General features: G+C 38.6%; 1 protein-coding gene across 1 annotated transcript in view; it reads left to right on the forward strand.

Annotated features, from left to right (window-relative positions):
- The window catches only part of TRDN (triadin), a 235,333-nt gene that overhangs the window by 104,877 nt on the left and 117,089 nt on the right, over positions 1–13,367 (forward strand). Inside the window, exons 12-13 of the mRNA XM_056344821.1 lie at positions 6,015–6,077; positions 6,928–6,990. Coding sequence (XP_056200796.1) covers positions 6,015–6,077; positions 6,928–6,990 — 126 coding nt within the window. The remainder of the gene's footprint in view (positions 1–6,014; positions 6,078–6,927; positions 6,991–13,367) is intronic.

Raw genomic sequence — 13,367 nt, forward strand, 5'->3', positions numbered from 1 at the left:
TTTTTCATTATTAATAAAAATAATATGCAATTTTCAATATTAGATTATGCACTGAAAAACAAATATTCATCAAAATCTACCCAATAAACCAAAACCAAACAACTCTGAAGATTATTACAATTTTTTAAAATGTTAACTGTTATAGAAAACAAATAATCTTTTGCATATGTGGCATCTTCAAACGGAAAACACTTACTTGGATTATGATTCTCTGGGCTTCCAAAGGCAGAAATTCCATGTTTCTTTGGAAAGAAAAGGGAAATTCTTGCAGAAGAGGTCCTGCATGGCCTGGTCATCTCATTTTCCTAAACCTCACACATTCTTACTCAAAAGCATGCCCCATAAAAAGCATCATCAAAACCCTTCCCAGCACTAGTAACACAACTGATGCTGCTGTTGATTCATGTTGCCTAGTAGAATGTCAGTCACAAGGAGGGAGAAGGCTAACCCTGCTGCCTTAGCTGTGTTTGTTTGGCCTTTGTTAGGGAAGGTTATACCATGAGAAGTCAGTGTTCCCCTGGAAATTTAATTCTTCATCATAAAGAAATTTGCATCATATTTGCCATTGACCATTGTCCAGAGGAATTTCTATTGCTGGTCTTGTCATGGAAGTTAGCATGCCCTCTTTTTCCCTTGGCGTGCATACTCTGGCTTCATTAGACTGGTATTTGGACACCTTTGCTCCCCACTGTGTTGTTTAGTAAGAGCAACATATGGTCATATGCTATTAACAAACAGTTTTGGTGGTTAATTCAACAGAGCCATGAAAAAGGAGCTACAGTCACTACAGGAAGAAATGAGGAACACTTATGTGGGTCACATGAAAGCACTAGGAATTTCAAGCATGATATTGCTGTTACATGCTTCCTGCAGACATCAAATTTATCTCCATAAACAATCTTCAAAGCTGCCAAATAGTGTTTCAGAATGGGGTTTTAAAACATGAAGCATTTTTAAAAAACAAAATCAGGCTGGAGAGATTGCCTAGGACTTCAGGATGTACTATATCTGCAATGATCTGTGTGCTCCATTAGACTTTTACTTGCTCAATATGAGAGCAAAGTGTGTTACATTACTCTGCTGAAAAGAAATGGTGCAGTTTAAATAGAATTTTGAAAAAATGCACTTAATTTTGGCCTAAGCACTCATGGGTAAGTTAGAGAGAGCACATGAGTGTGTGTGTGCGCACACACACACGCATATATGTGTCTGTGTGTGAAAAGAAGCAATTCTAAGAACTTTAGATTAATACTATTTAGGTTCCTATGATCTTTCTTGACTTTTCAGTAGGTTGGTTGAGACAAGACCAAATTATTTCTCATAGAGAAAATGACTGGACCAACTAGGACACACTTTCTCCAGAAAGGGATTTTTTTCAAAGAGACAGCTGAGGTCAATTTTTTTCTTTAAATTTAGATTTTATTTTAAAAGTATAAATTGCCATGACATCCTAAACTAAGCAGAAATATTTCCTTGTCTTTCATTTTAATTCCTACAAAATGTTTGTAATTCTAAAAGAACCTTACTGTGTGAATGTGTTTGAAATTATTTAGAATCAAAAGTGCAACTGATCAGTTATTGTCAGTCTTCACCTAAGCAAAGTGCAAAAAGGAAAGAAAAGTCACCAAAACCTGAAAGATAATGTGTTATTTTAATATTTAAAAATATATCCAAGTACCATTGAAATCAACAGCAAAACTTCCATTGCATTCAGCAGGGAAAGGATTGCAGGCAGCAATTGAAACAGAGGAGGAACATCCATAATCTCTTCAAAATTAATAAGGAAATACAAATTTTAAAATACAACTCGAGGGTTTTTGGAATGCTCTTTTAAAATTATGCCAGTGGCAGCTTAAGGTGTACAGACATACTTGCAGAAAAATGGAATGAAATTTTACTTGGAATGAAGCCATTGCATGCAGTCTTCCTTATAGTTTCTCAGGAAAAGTTAATGTTTGTTCTGTTCTGTTTTTTGTAAGTAAGTGTACCCATATTTCTGCTGCCCTTCATTTCTGCCAAGACCAAAATCAGTAGGCAAGAAATGCAGAAAAGCTGTTGTAGTGTTTCACAAAGCCAGACAATATCCAAAGTCTCTCCAAGAGCTTTCCTTCTGAGATTACCTGACAACAGGGTTTTAGATAAATGCAGATAAGCCTCATATAACTATCTGAACTTTAGAAAGCTTATCTGAACCAAAACATCTCCAAACTTCAGGCATTCAGTCCCACTACTTTGTGTTTGTTATACACATATCTTTCCACAAGAATGTACTGGTGACTGTATCTCACTGCCCTCCTTACCTCAGTTTCTCAGAAGGGATGGGATGAGCTGACAAGTCCTTCCAGAGTCAATGTTTCCATAAGCACATAGAGCATCTGGAGCAGTACGGAGAAGAAACTCTTAGAGCACCTTCTTCCAGTTCCCAAGCAGCATTCCCATGACACTATGCCCAGAAACTCACATGCGTACCTAAATTTAGATTCCACTCAGTGCTGGCACAGCAGCGCACTGGTCTTACCAGGCCTGTTTTCAAGTGCTGCATTGTTAACATGTTTTTGCTATCTCCCCTCTGTTGTCCAAGAGTTAGCTGATGTCCCGTGAGAACAATGCAAAGGCATTGTCAAAGCTGGTAAAGGCAATTCAGATTGAAACACCTCTTTCTTGGTCTCTGTTGAATTGTACCTGGATTTCTACCAGTGTCCTCAGTCCCTCACCTCTTATTCAGAAATAAATAATTCCATCCCAGATGTTTGTTTGCTTTAAGGCTGTTCTCTTGGCTCCAGTCACTTCTCAAGAAAACTATTCTATGCTGCTTCTTTCTTTTTCTTCCAGGAAAAAAAATATCTGAATTTCCCATTCAATATACTGCTTTAATTCACGCTTTTGCTCACGGGATTCTTCCTTGTACTACATAAAGCTCCACTTCTGCATAGAGCCTACAGAAAAAAATTGACTAAATGCAAAGCCCATTGTTTGTCTTGCTGATTGATTCTGTCACCTTGTACTCTGTCATCTGCATACATCCCTATTTCATTCTTGTAAAGGCATTGCAGACTTTTGAAGGTGAGGTCAAGAAACAGTAACAATAACAATAGATTTTTCAATAGTCAATTGCACTTGAATTCCATATTGTAATAAACCCTGAATCGTCAAAACCACCTTGTGTTTCCTTGTGTAACCCACTCTTCATGCATATTATGATCCCTTTTTATGCAGCTGATCCATGGACATTTGTAGTCCTGTTACTGTTCCTAGCTAAAAAAATAAGTACTTTCAATTAACAGATGGTGTTCATATTTTACAGTGCAAAAGACCTGTGTCAGGTCCTATTGAATTATTTGCTCTGCCTCTCAATTTAGCTGTGTACATATCTGGAGAAAACCCACTGCATTTACTGCTTCAGAAATGACAGTTTTTGCTGCTGTTAAATATACACCTAATATGCAACAACCTAAATGTGAACTACTCAAATTGAGGGGAAATAAATTAATTCAAGAAATTGGGACTGCTTCCTTAAATCAAAAATAGCTTTTTCCATACTATCCATTTACAAAGCCCATCGTTCTCACTTACATAAACTTTTGTCAGTAGTAGCTGTAAGGGCCATCAATAGGGCTAGATGCAGCTGAGATATGAATGGAAACCCTGTGACGGTTTTTCTGACCTGACAAGAGTGCATATCTTGCACTGGGCAGTGCTAATGGGAAATAGGGGCCACAGTCCTTTGCTACCTCTACTATGTGATCATCTAGAAAATTCATAGGGCATATAGATGTCTCTAGGCTCCCTGGCCACCCTGAATATTGCAACTTGAGAGCCTGATGAAAGAAAATCATGTCAGTGGAATTAATTGGTGCAATGACATAGCAACAAACACTCTGCACCCAGAAATGCAGTGCCCTTGTGCTTTAGGTTATTTGCAGTAAAAATTCCTGCTGCTTCCTACACATCCTCCATACAAAGCTCTACTTCTCAAAGCTCTGTGTCTCAGCTCAAGGCTCTCAACACACATAAGGTTCTGAACCTTGCTATGAAACTTGGAGTAGATTTCATGTGGCTCAGCTGGGCCCCAGAAGCATGTAAAATGCTACAAATTCAAAGGCAGAAATGGTCCCAAATTAAAGAGACTCTTGCTGGTTGTAAGGACCTCAGTCTTACAAGTTATTCCTGTGCATCACCTAGCATCAGAATTATAAGGAAGAAAAAAAAAAATAATATAATTGGAACTAACTACTAACCAAAACTGAGGCACTTGAAAAAACAATGGAGATCACAGAAATACCAGCAGCACTTCAGTCTCTAGTTCCTAGGAGTAAAGGCTAGTGGAAGGAAGACAGTTAGAAGGAAGCTTTTTCCCAACAGTAACTGACAGACTTGGTATGTTTGACAGTTTTGGTTAAATCAGGCACAGTAAGCAAACACTTAAACCACATTCTAGAAAAATTCGTAAGTGGCATAAGAAAATGGAGCTGTGGAAGAGCTTTTGTGTAATCTGAGGTTGAGGAGTCTTCCATTTCAAGGAGGCAGCCACAGTCCCAGCATCAGCCTCTGGAACAGCATGTCAAGTCAGAGAGAAAGAGAGAGAGACTCCTGGGATGCTTAATGTTAAACACTGTTGTCAAAATATCAGAAGCATGGTTTGGCAAGACCCTGAATATTGGTAAATATATTGCCCCCATGATAGGCAAAATAAATTTATTTATGAAACCACCATGGACAAACTGCAGAATCCATGTACTCTATGAAAATAGCATTTTTTCTATCAAACATACACATGTTTTGTTTTGGTTTAGGAAGAATGTTGTGCAGTATTTCAAATATTCTTTTTCAGTCCCTGTTTGTATAGATGTTTTCATGCAGAAGAAAAGTCTACTGTGGTAGCTAGAGAACTAAAAACTAAGTTTCTTCATTTTTCCTTTATCTTCATGTTAATTTATGCAAGGGATAATAGCATATTTGTTTCTTGGATCTGCTGGCTTCAGTAAATATTCTTAAACCTTAACTATCTTCAAGTAAAGAAAAGACTATCACTTAAAGGCTTATGGTCCTGTGTTTATGTTGTTTTGTACAGTAATAAAACTTGATTTCTTATCCACATTCATAACAGTAAAACATCACAAAAAGAAAACCATAATTTCACTAACTACATCAGCACCCAAGCCATGCAGCACAAACTGAAGGTAACACATTTGGCTTTTTGTGGATAGCCAGTCAAAAAAAACCATTTAGATTAGCTATTCTTGCACTCTTGTCTTCTTCCCCATCAAAATGAGGATTCGTTTCCCAAAGGAAAAATAAGAATTATAGCTTCCTCATTTCCTCTACTGAACACTCAATTTTCTAATTAATAACATTCATGCAATAAGTAATTAAATTGTTGTAGCTTTTTGTAAAAAAAGCAAAAACGTTATCCTTATTTCTACTGTTGTCCAATTAATTAACAAAATAGGGGCAGATGCTTTTAGAAGAACAACTCATGTTCTTTTGTAGATGATGCTTTAAATGTAATTCTCCATGAATAACAGAAGTCCTGTAATGACAGTTTCAAAGGTTCAATTCATAAAAATTGTTATAAAGATATATTATATATGCAGGCTTTTCATGGCTTTCTGCACTTATTCCCAAGTGCCACTTGCAAGTTTTGCTGCCATTCAGTCAGGTTTTACAAAAGCAACAGAAAAGGTGCATGGCTACTGAATCACTATAATAAACTCTTAGTCACACCAGGTTAATGGGCATAATTTCTTGAATTAGTACCTGCTTAAGCAATTATCTGGTGTACATACTGGTTCCAGTTCTGTCCTTAGCACCACATTCACTCTCTGAGTATTAAGCTGTATTTCTGACCTGCTGATAAACTCTAAATAAGTGATCAGCTTATCAAATCTAGAACCTATTGCAGTTAGTCAAGGATTCCCATCCCAAATATATATAGATACATACATGTCTCTGTGTGTGTATATATGTATATAATCTGTAGTAACAGTCAGCTGAACTTCTATTTCTTTTCTTAGAAATAAAAGAGGAAAAGAAAAAGGCTGATGTAAAGAGGGCTACGACTGAAACTAGGAGGAAAGGTATGGTTTGGGAATATTTGTTATTGGCCTCATTCATCTTTTACTTTCACTTCTGGCTCAAATCCCATTGTTTTTTCTTATGTTAACCCTATGTTTCTGGCTCTGTATTGTCCTTCTCTTAGTTGCTTAGTCACTCTTTGCATGTTACCGCTTCTTCAGTATCTATTATCTGATGTGTTCAATGTCTCATATTTTCTATACTTATTTTCCAACAAATAAAAATTCCTGTTTGGTGGCCATCTATTTTCCATACTTATTTTCCAAAAAATAAAAAGTCCTGTTTGGTGGCCATCTATGAGCTTATTAAACAACTTACATACACCAATACTCATGGGAAGTATCGCTGGGTTCATGGTACATCACTTCCTGAAGGTGGGTAGATTATTTATTTTATAAAAGTACAACCAAAACTTGCAGTGACCAAACTGCCTTGATATCCATATGAATAACATTTTGGATCATTCATTCCCAGGAAGCATCTAAAATCCACTAAGGTCTTGCTTTTATAGGAAAATATTTATGTCATTCATTAGTTTTTAATGATCTCAGTGCTACTGGAGCTTAAGCTAAAAGGTACCACATTCATGCACTGATGGTTCTTGCCTAGCCTTTGATGAATTATTAAAAGTCCAAATCATCCATAGTTGATGCATACTGATTAATTTTCATTTTCAGCTGATTGCTCTGTGGCTAGTTGGGTGCAAGTGCTATAAGGGAATAATCTGAACTAAATTCCCAAATAAGTCACATTTTTTTCAGCATGTGCCCAACAGGACTGGCTGACTGTATATTTGAGTCTATGATTCAGAGTTCTAGCATATCAAAATTACTTTCTTTAATTAAATCTTAGAAAAAGAAGGAAAAAGAGAGAAAGCTCATGAGAAGACAGCTGTCCCTGAAATTAAAAAAGCAGGTAAGAAATTGAAGTCTGTCTTTCTCTGCAGTAGATACACGACTGTTTAGTATAAGCACTTTCAGGCTGTAAGCATTTGAGATATGGGTTGTATGTAATTCCTCATCATTTAAGAATCCAAGCTGGACATATATATATATGTATGTATGTATGTATGTATGTATGTATGTATGTATGTATGTATCACAGAGTATGTGTGAGTATATGTATATGTGTAATGTTTCCATTATATTTTTTATATGTAGTACTTTAACATATTATGTATACACGTATACATATGTATATATAATACAAGTGATTTTCAGTTCTGTGAGTTAGGGATTTTTACAAAAACATTAGAAACACTGTTTTCCCTTATATACTAAATCAATCAAGAGCCTAAGTAGTTTAAAAGGATGCATGGCATAGAAGACTGAATGGAGTGCATAGATTTTTGCATTATTTCACAAATTCTGCTCAGTTTAAGTAATAAATAGAAACATCAACACATCAAACCACCTAATATGATAGAAAATAGAATATATTTCTATTTCTGAGGCTTTAACCACTCCCAGAAAATAATTTTTTAAAATATGTTTAATGCACAAGTGCAAACATATCACCAGTCAGTGACAGTTTGTGAAACTGTCCAATTAAAATCAAGTCTCATTAAAATTGAGGAGAAACAAAATTATCAGTCTAGTGGTTTGGTCTTCATCTTAATATCTAGAAACACTGGTTTACTTACTGCTTCATCAGTCACTTCTATATAACCTTCCACAAGCCATCAAGTAGTCAGATGAACCTTTCTGTAGACAAGAGTACTGCCCAAAACCATGGAGAAAGGTTTAAAACAGGATTGAAAGATTCAGGGCCGTAGTTACTATGTCCTCAAGGTAATCCTTGTGCTCTCTTAACCAATTATTCAACTCCGTGGAATTTTATCAAAAGCTGAAAGGATATATATCCCATTGTTTACTAACATTGTGGATTACATGTGCAAATTTCAATATGCAACTGGCTTCTTTTCCGTTGAGTCATACATGGTCATAAGCTTTCATATTCAAGTGTTTATGGATGGGAAGCAAAACGTTTATGTTTGCTATGATATAAAAATATACAGAATGACACGGAATACCTTGCAGTACTATCTGATAGCCCTGTATTTAAATACGCTCCAGTCTTTTGTAGTGGGGAGTGGCATATTGGGAAAGCGATGGGGATGAAAGAGAATATTCTTTTCCAAGTTATGTTGCATATTTAAATGTATAAACACAGACTTAAAAAGAAAATAAACTGACAACCCAAATATCTTTTCTAATTTTATTCAGTTCTAAGCGTGTATTTCACTTGAGAATACAGAATTGTAAAAGATTACACTTTATGGCAGAGCTGCAGCATAAAGTTATTAATATGTTCATCTTTACAAGCTGTTGCTAAATCCAGTGAGTCATCTTACCAATGCTAGAAAGACACAAATTAGACAAACCGAGACATCCACACATTTCTGTCCTTTTTATTAGCTCCGTAGGTTGCTGCATTTTGAAGAGTTTACTAGCCTTTGTGTAAGAGGATGGTAATCCATAATATATTCTAGCTACACATGTTGCTGTTATTCCTCATTCAGCTTGCTCTTTGAATGCATGTGTACTTTCTAGCTTTGATTGGCAGCACCTATTGTTATCCCTAAAAGGTTTTAAGCCTGAAATAATTGCCACATTTGATCAACAGAATAGTAGTGCATAGCCTAGTTTTGAAATGAGGCACCTCAATGTCTGATAGTATTTACATGCGCTGGGCAGACACAGCAAATGAAGCTTAGAGTGCTTGAATCAGCAGTACAGATAAGCATCCGAAAGCAAGAGTGTAAGAACAGCTTCCAATTTTCTTACCTTTTCCCATCAAAAGGCTTGGCAGAGGCCACTCCATTAAAAATAAACTCCTCACCCTGGTTTTCAAATCCTCTCATTACCACTGGATGCCTCTGATTTTGTGTCTCATTTTGCTTCCCCCAACCTTTGCAGTCCCTGAAGCCAAGGTGCATGTGGGGCATGTTGCCTCCTCCCCACCACCTGCACCCATCCCTGTGTCAGCAGGCAGCTCCTTCTGATCCACACCTCTGCTCCTCACCCTCACGTACCTCCTTCCAGAAGACTCACCTCTGACAGGAGGCCCGTTAATCAGCCTGTCCCCACAGAGGAACAGTGGTGTGTACAAGCTGTCAGGCACAAGAGAAAGGGAGGGAGGAGGAGATGCTCCAGGAGTGCAAGGTGATAAAAACATCTCTAAAACAATCTGAGAGCAGCACTTCCTTCTATTCCTCTCCATCTCTCTTCCTCTAACAAGGAATGCTTGTGATTACAAATACTGAATATTTTTGCTGATTAATATTTTATATTAGCTCTTTTGTCCAGGAGACAATTTTATCTCTAATGTTACCAGAATGGAGATTTTTATTGTTCTGCATTAACTGCAGCCCTGTGATGTATTCGTTTATTTGCATGCCAGCTCACTCTTTCTCCGGTCTCTCTTCCTGTGTGTGTGTGTGTGTGTGTGTGTGTCCGCTGCTGCAGAGGAGCAAGAGTCACCTAATGTGAAATGTTCTCAGTCTTTAGTACAGAGTGAACTAAATGATTCTTAATTAGCTTTTAAAAATGCATTGTAGATAAAACCACATTAATCCTCTGACCTTCAGCTCATACAAAAACATTGTGTTAATTGTCCTGAAAAATAGATAATTCCATTGTTACAAACTCAGAGGTCTTGCTTAAACAAACATAATTGTCAGACACAAGGGTCTGGCACAGTCATACTTCAAAACAATTTACAAAAATCTATCCAGCACTACTCTGGCTAACGAAGGAGCTGCATCTCCAAATCCCTGTGAATTTTGCTTGCTGAGCCTCAGCAGAGACAAGCCTTTGCCACGCTCTCTCAAAGCTCATGGTGGTTGGGATGCGTCAGCTTGGAGGGCTCCAGCCTGCAATCTGACTGAGAAAGGGGACCCTCTCTGTTAAATCTTTGGTGCTCAGCCCTACATGAAAGGGAATATGCAGAGACTGGTGTTTTCAGGTACTCGTAGTTTGCTTGCAGAGTGTTTCCTGATGGTCTCTTTCTCGGAGTCTCAACAGTCTGGAGCTTGTCTCCTCCTATCAGCTTTCCTAAAAATTCATGGTATTCACATGCAGGCTTTTTCCTTAGGTTTGATTGCTGCAAACTCCTTTCCCACTTTGTTTTGGTTCTCACAACAAATAACATAGGTAATAAATGAGCTTAAAGCAATGAAAATGTCAGCCTGGATCATCACACCATTTCCTAACTAAAGCTCTGCTCAGCTGTCATTGATGATCTTGCCTTCCTGTTATTGCTGCATAATTTCAAATAATAACAGTAATAAAAATACCTAGGTCTTGTGAAGCATTTTTTGGTAGTAAATCTTAGAACCACTTCAGAAGGAAAGTCAATGCCTTTCCCTTCAATTTCCACACAGGGAAATTCAGGTATAGACATGTCACCCAGGCCAGTTGTCCATGGGGCTTATAACATATATCTTCTGAATGCCAAACTAGTGATGGCTGGATTAAGGATCCCAAACTTTTATACATTTTCATTATTTCCCTAATGAAAAAACAGGGGCAGCAACCAATGCAAATTGCTTAAAAACATAAGGTCTCATCAACTGAACAAGTGTTCAAGGATGCCTAGGCTCTGACCCTCAGTGACAAATGTTTTAAGGGTGTCAAATCCAGGTACCTCCCTGAGTAGTTCTGCTTAGCAGAGGTAAAATGAGTCAAGGTCTTGGTGTGCAGATCTACTCACCCCAGATCAGGGAGCAATATCCAACTGGTATTTTGTTGTGTTGGTACATGCATGCTCCCAGCAGAGCATCCAAGTCCTTACCTTGCAGTTCCTACCTAAATCAGGAAGCTAGGTTTGCAGTGATTGCACACCCAGTGTTGTGGATGCATGAATCATAGAATCATCTAGGTTGGAAAAGACCGAGATCGTCAAGTCCAACCACAAACCTGATACTGCCAAGTCCCACTAAACCATGTCCCTAAGCACCACATCTACACATCTTTTAAATACTTCCAGGAATGGTGAATCAACCACTTCCCTGGCCACCCTCCTCCAGTGCTTGATAACCCTTTCAGTAAAGAAATTTTTGCTAATATCCAATCTAAACCTCCCCTGGTACAACCCGAGACCATTTCCTCTTGTCCTGGCACTTGTTAACTGGGAGACGAGACTGACACCCACCTGATTACAACCTCCTTTCAGGTAGTTGTAGAGAATGATGAGGCCTCCCCTGAGCCTCCTCCTCCTCAGGCTAAACAACCCCAGTTCCCTCAGCTGCTCCTTGTAAGACTTGTGCTCTAGACACTTCTTGCAGCTTCATTGCCCTTCTCTGGACACGCTTTAGCACATCTACATCCCTCTTGCAATGAGGGGCCCAGAACTGAACACAGTATCTGAGGTGCGACCTCACCAGCGCTGAGTACAGGGGGACGATCACTTGCCTAGTACTTCTGGCCACACTGTTTCTGACACAAACCAGGGTGCTTTTGGTGATGTTGTCCACCTGAGCACACTGCTGGCTCATACTCAGCTGGCTGTAGACCAACACGCCCAGGTCCTTTTCCCCCAGGCAGCTTTCCAGCCACTCTTCCCCAAGGCTGTAGCGGTCCTTGGGGTTATTGTGACCCAAGTGCAGGACCCGGCTCTTCTCCTTGTTGAACCTCATACAACTGGCCTCAGCCCATCGGTCCAGCCTGTCCAGATCCCTCTGCAGAGCCTTCCTGCCCTCAAGCAGATCAACACTTCTGCGCCCCCCCCCCCGCCCCAGCTTGGTGTCACCTGCAATCTTACTGAGGGTGCACCCAGTCCCCTCAACCAGATCATTGATAAAGATATGACTATGATAAAGATATATCTATGATTTATGATAAAGTGTCATGTTTTGCACCAGGCAGCGTTTGCAGAGGAGGGGAGTCATGATGTCTTTTCAGCTACCAAAGTACATCTTTGGATCCTGAACAGGAAAAGTCTCTGGGGGTTTAAAGTTACAAACACTGAGGTACATTTTAATGATGTCACTGTAACAATCAAGCAAACTCACTCTGCAGTCATGAAAAAATAATCTAAAAGTTACTTTTAGATGTAAAAATTGAAAACATTACCTTATGACTGTCACAGAACCAGGTTACCCAGGTTATTCTTGCTGCCCTGCATCTGGTGAGACCATGTATCTGGGGGGAAAGTCTCTGTTTAATCACACTTCGGAGTAGTGATATTATAGTACTAGGTGTGCAGAGCAGAGTGGAGATGATCAGGCAAGAGCAGACCTACCACGTCCCAGTGATTTTTTGCATGTGTTAACCACAGATGCATTTTAATCAAATGTACTTTATTTGCTTTAAAGGCCAGTCTTGGCAATTTGTAAAAAAAGAAATGATTTAATAGAAATGGAGGGGAAAGACCACTTTATACACCAACAATGTGTTCTCTGTTATTTTGCTCTATACAGACAGGAAGAAAAATTACTCTGATCATTTTTAAATTCCTAGTCTGAACAACAAAAAATACATTTAATTTTGTGACTTCCTTGGCTCAACCATTATTACCCTTGCAGTCTTGATAGCGATCCTTCCATTATAGTAAGAGAACAACTACTGACACCTGGTGGCCAATTATCTTTTTATTTCATTCTATATGCTGGGGCTTGTTACTTGCTTTCAAATGTGGCTATTTAAAGAGTTTGCTGATGAAATTATGAACTTATTTCCCTGTGCTCCTTATCCTACTGCTTTCATGGCTAGAAAGATGTTAGAATGTCATCCAAATGTAACACCGTTCTCAGAAGAAACATTTTGGAACGACAGTATTTTCAGCACTTCCAATAAAGTAAAAATGAATTAAAATATACCTTATGACATAAGTTTATACTTAGGAAAAAAACATGCTTGGCATATTAACTGATCTAGAGAAGTAGATGCACACCACACTGCCTGAAATGTTTTGGGTTGATCCATCTGCAATGGATTGAACGCTTCATCTGGGATCCAAATGTTGATCCCAGATTTTTTCAGATGAGCAAATGGGTTGTGCTTGCACACATTTGTAGGAAGAAATTTCTGTTGTCTCTCAAGAGCAGTGTTTGAAACTCCTCGTTCTGCCCTGCCCACTCCCAGGAGTGTATTTCCAGCTAGGAAATAACTGAAGTGCTGACAGCTTTCAGCAGCCCAGCTTGGGCACTGCCATGTGTCTCATGTTCCCTAATGTGATAGATGTCACACGATAGATGTCAGCAGACGGGAGGGTCATGGGTGCTTTCAGAAGAACCCCAGTATCAGATCTGCAAAGGCCAATGGGTTGTAGAAGCTGTCTCAATTTAGGCT

This window comes from Falco biarmicus, chromosome 6 (assembly GCF_023638135.1).
Source record: "Falco biarmicus isolate bFalBia1 chromosome 6, bFalBia1.pri, whole genome shotgun sequence".
Lineage (NCBI taxonomy): Eukaryota > Metazoa > Chordata > Aves > Falconiformes > Falconidae > Falco > Falco biarmicus.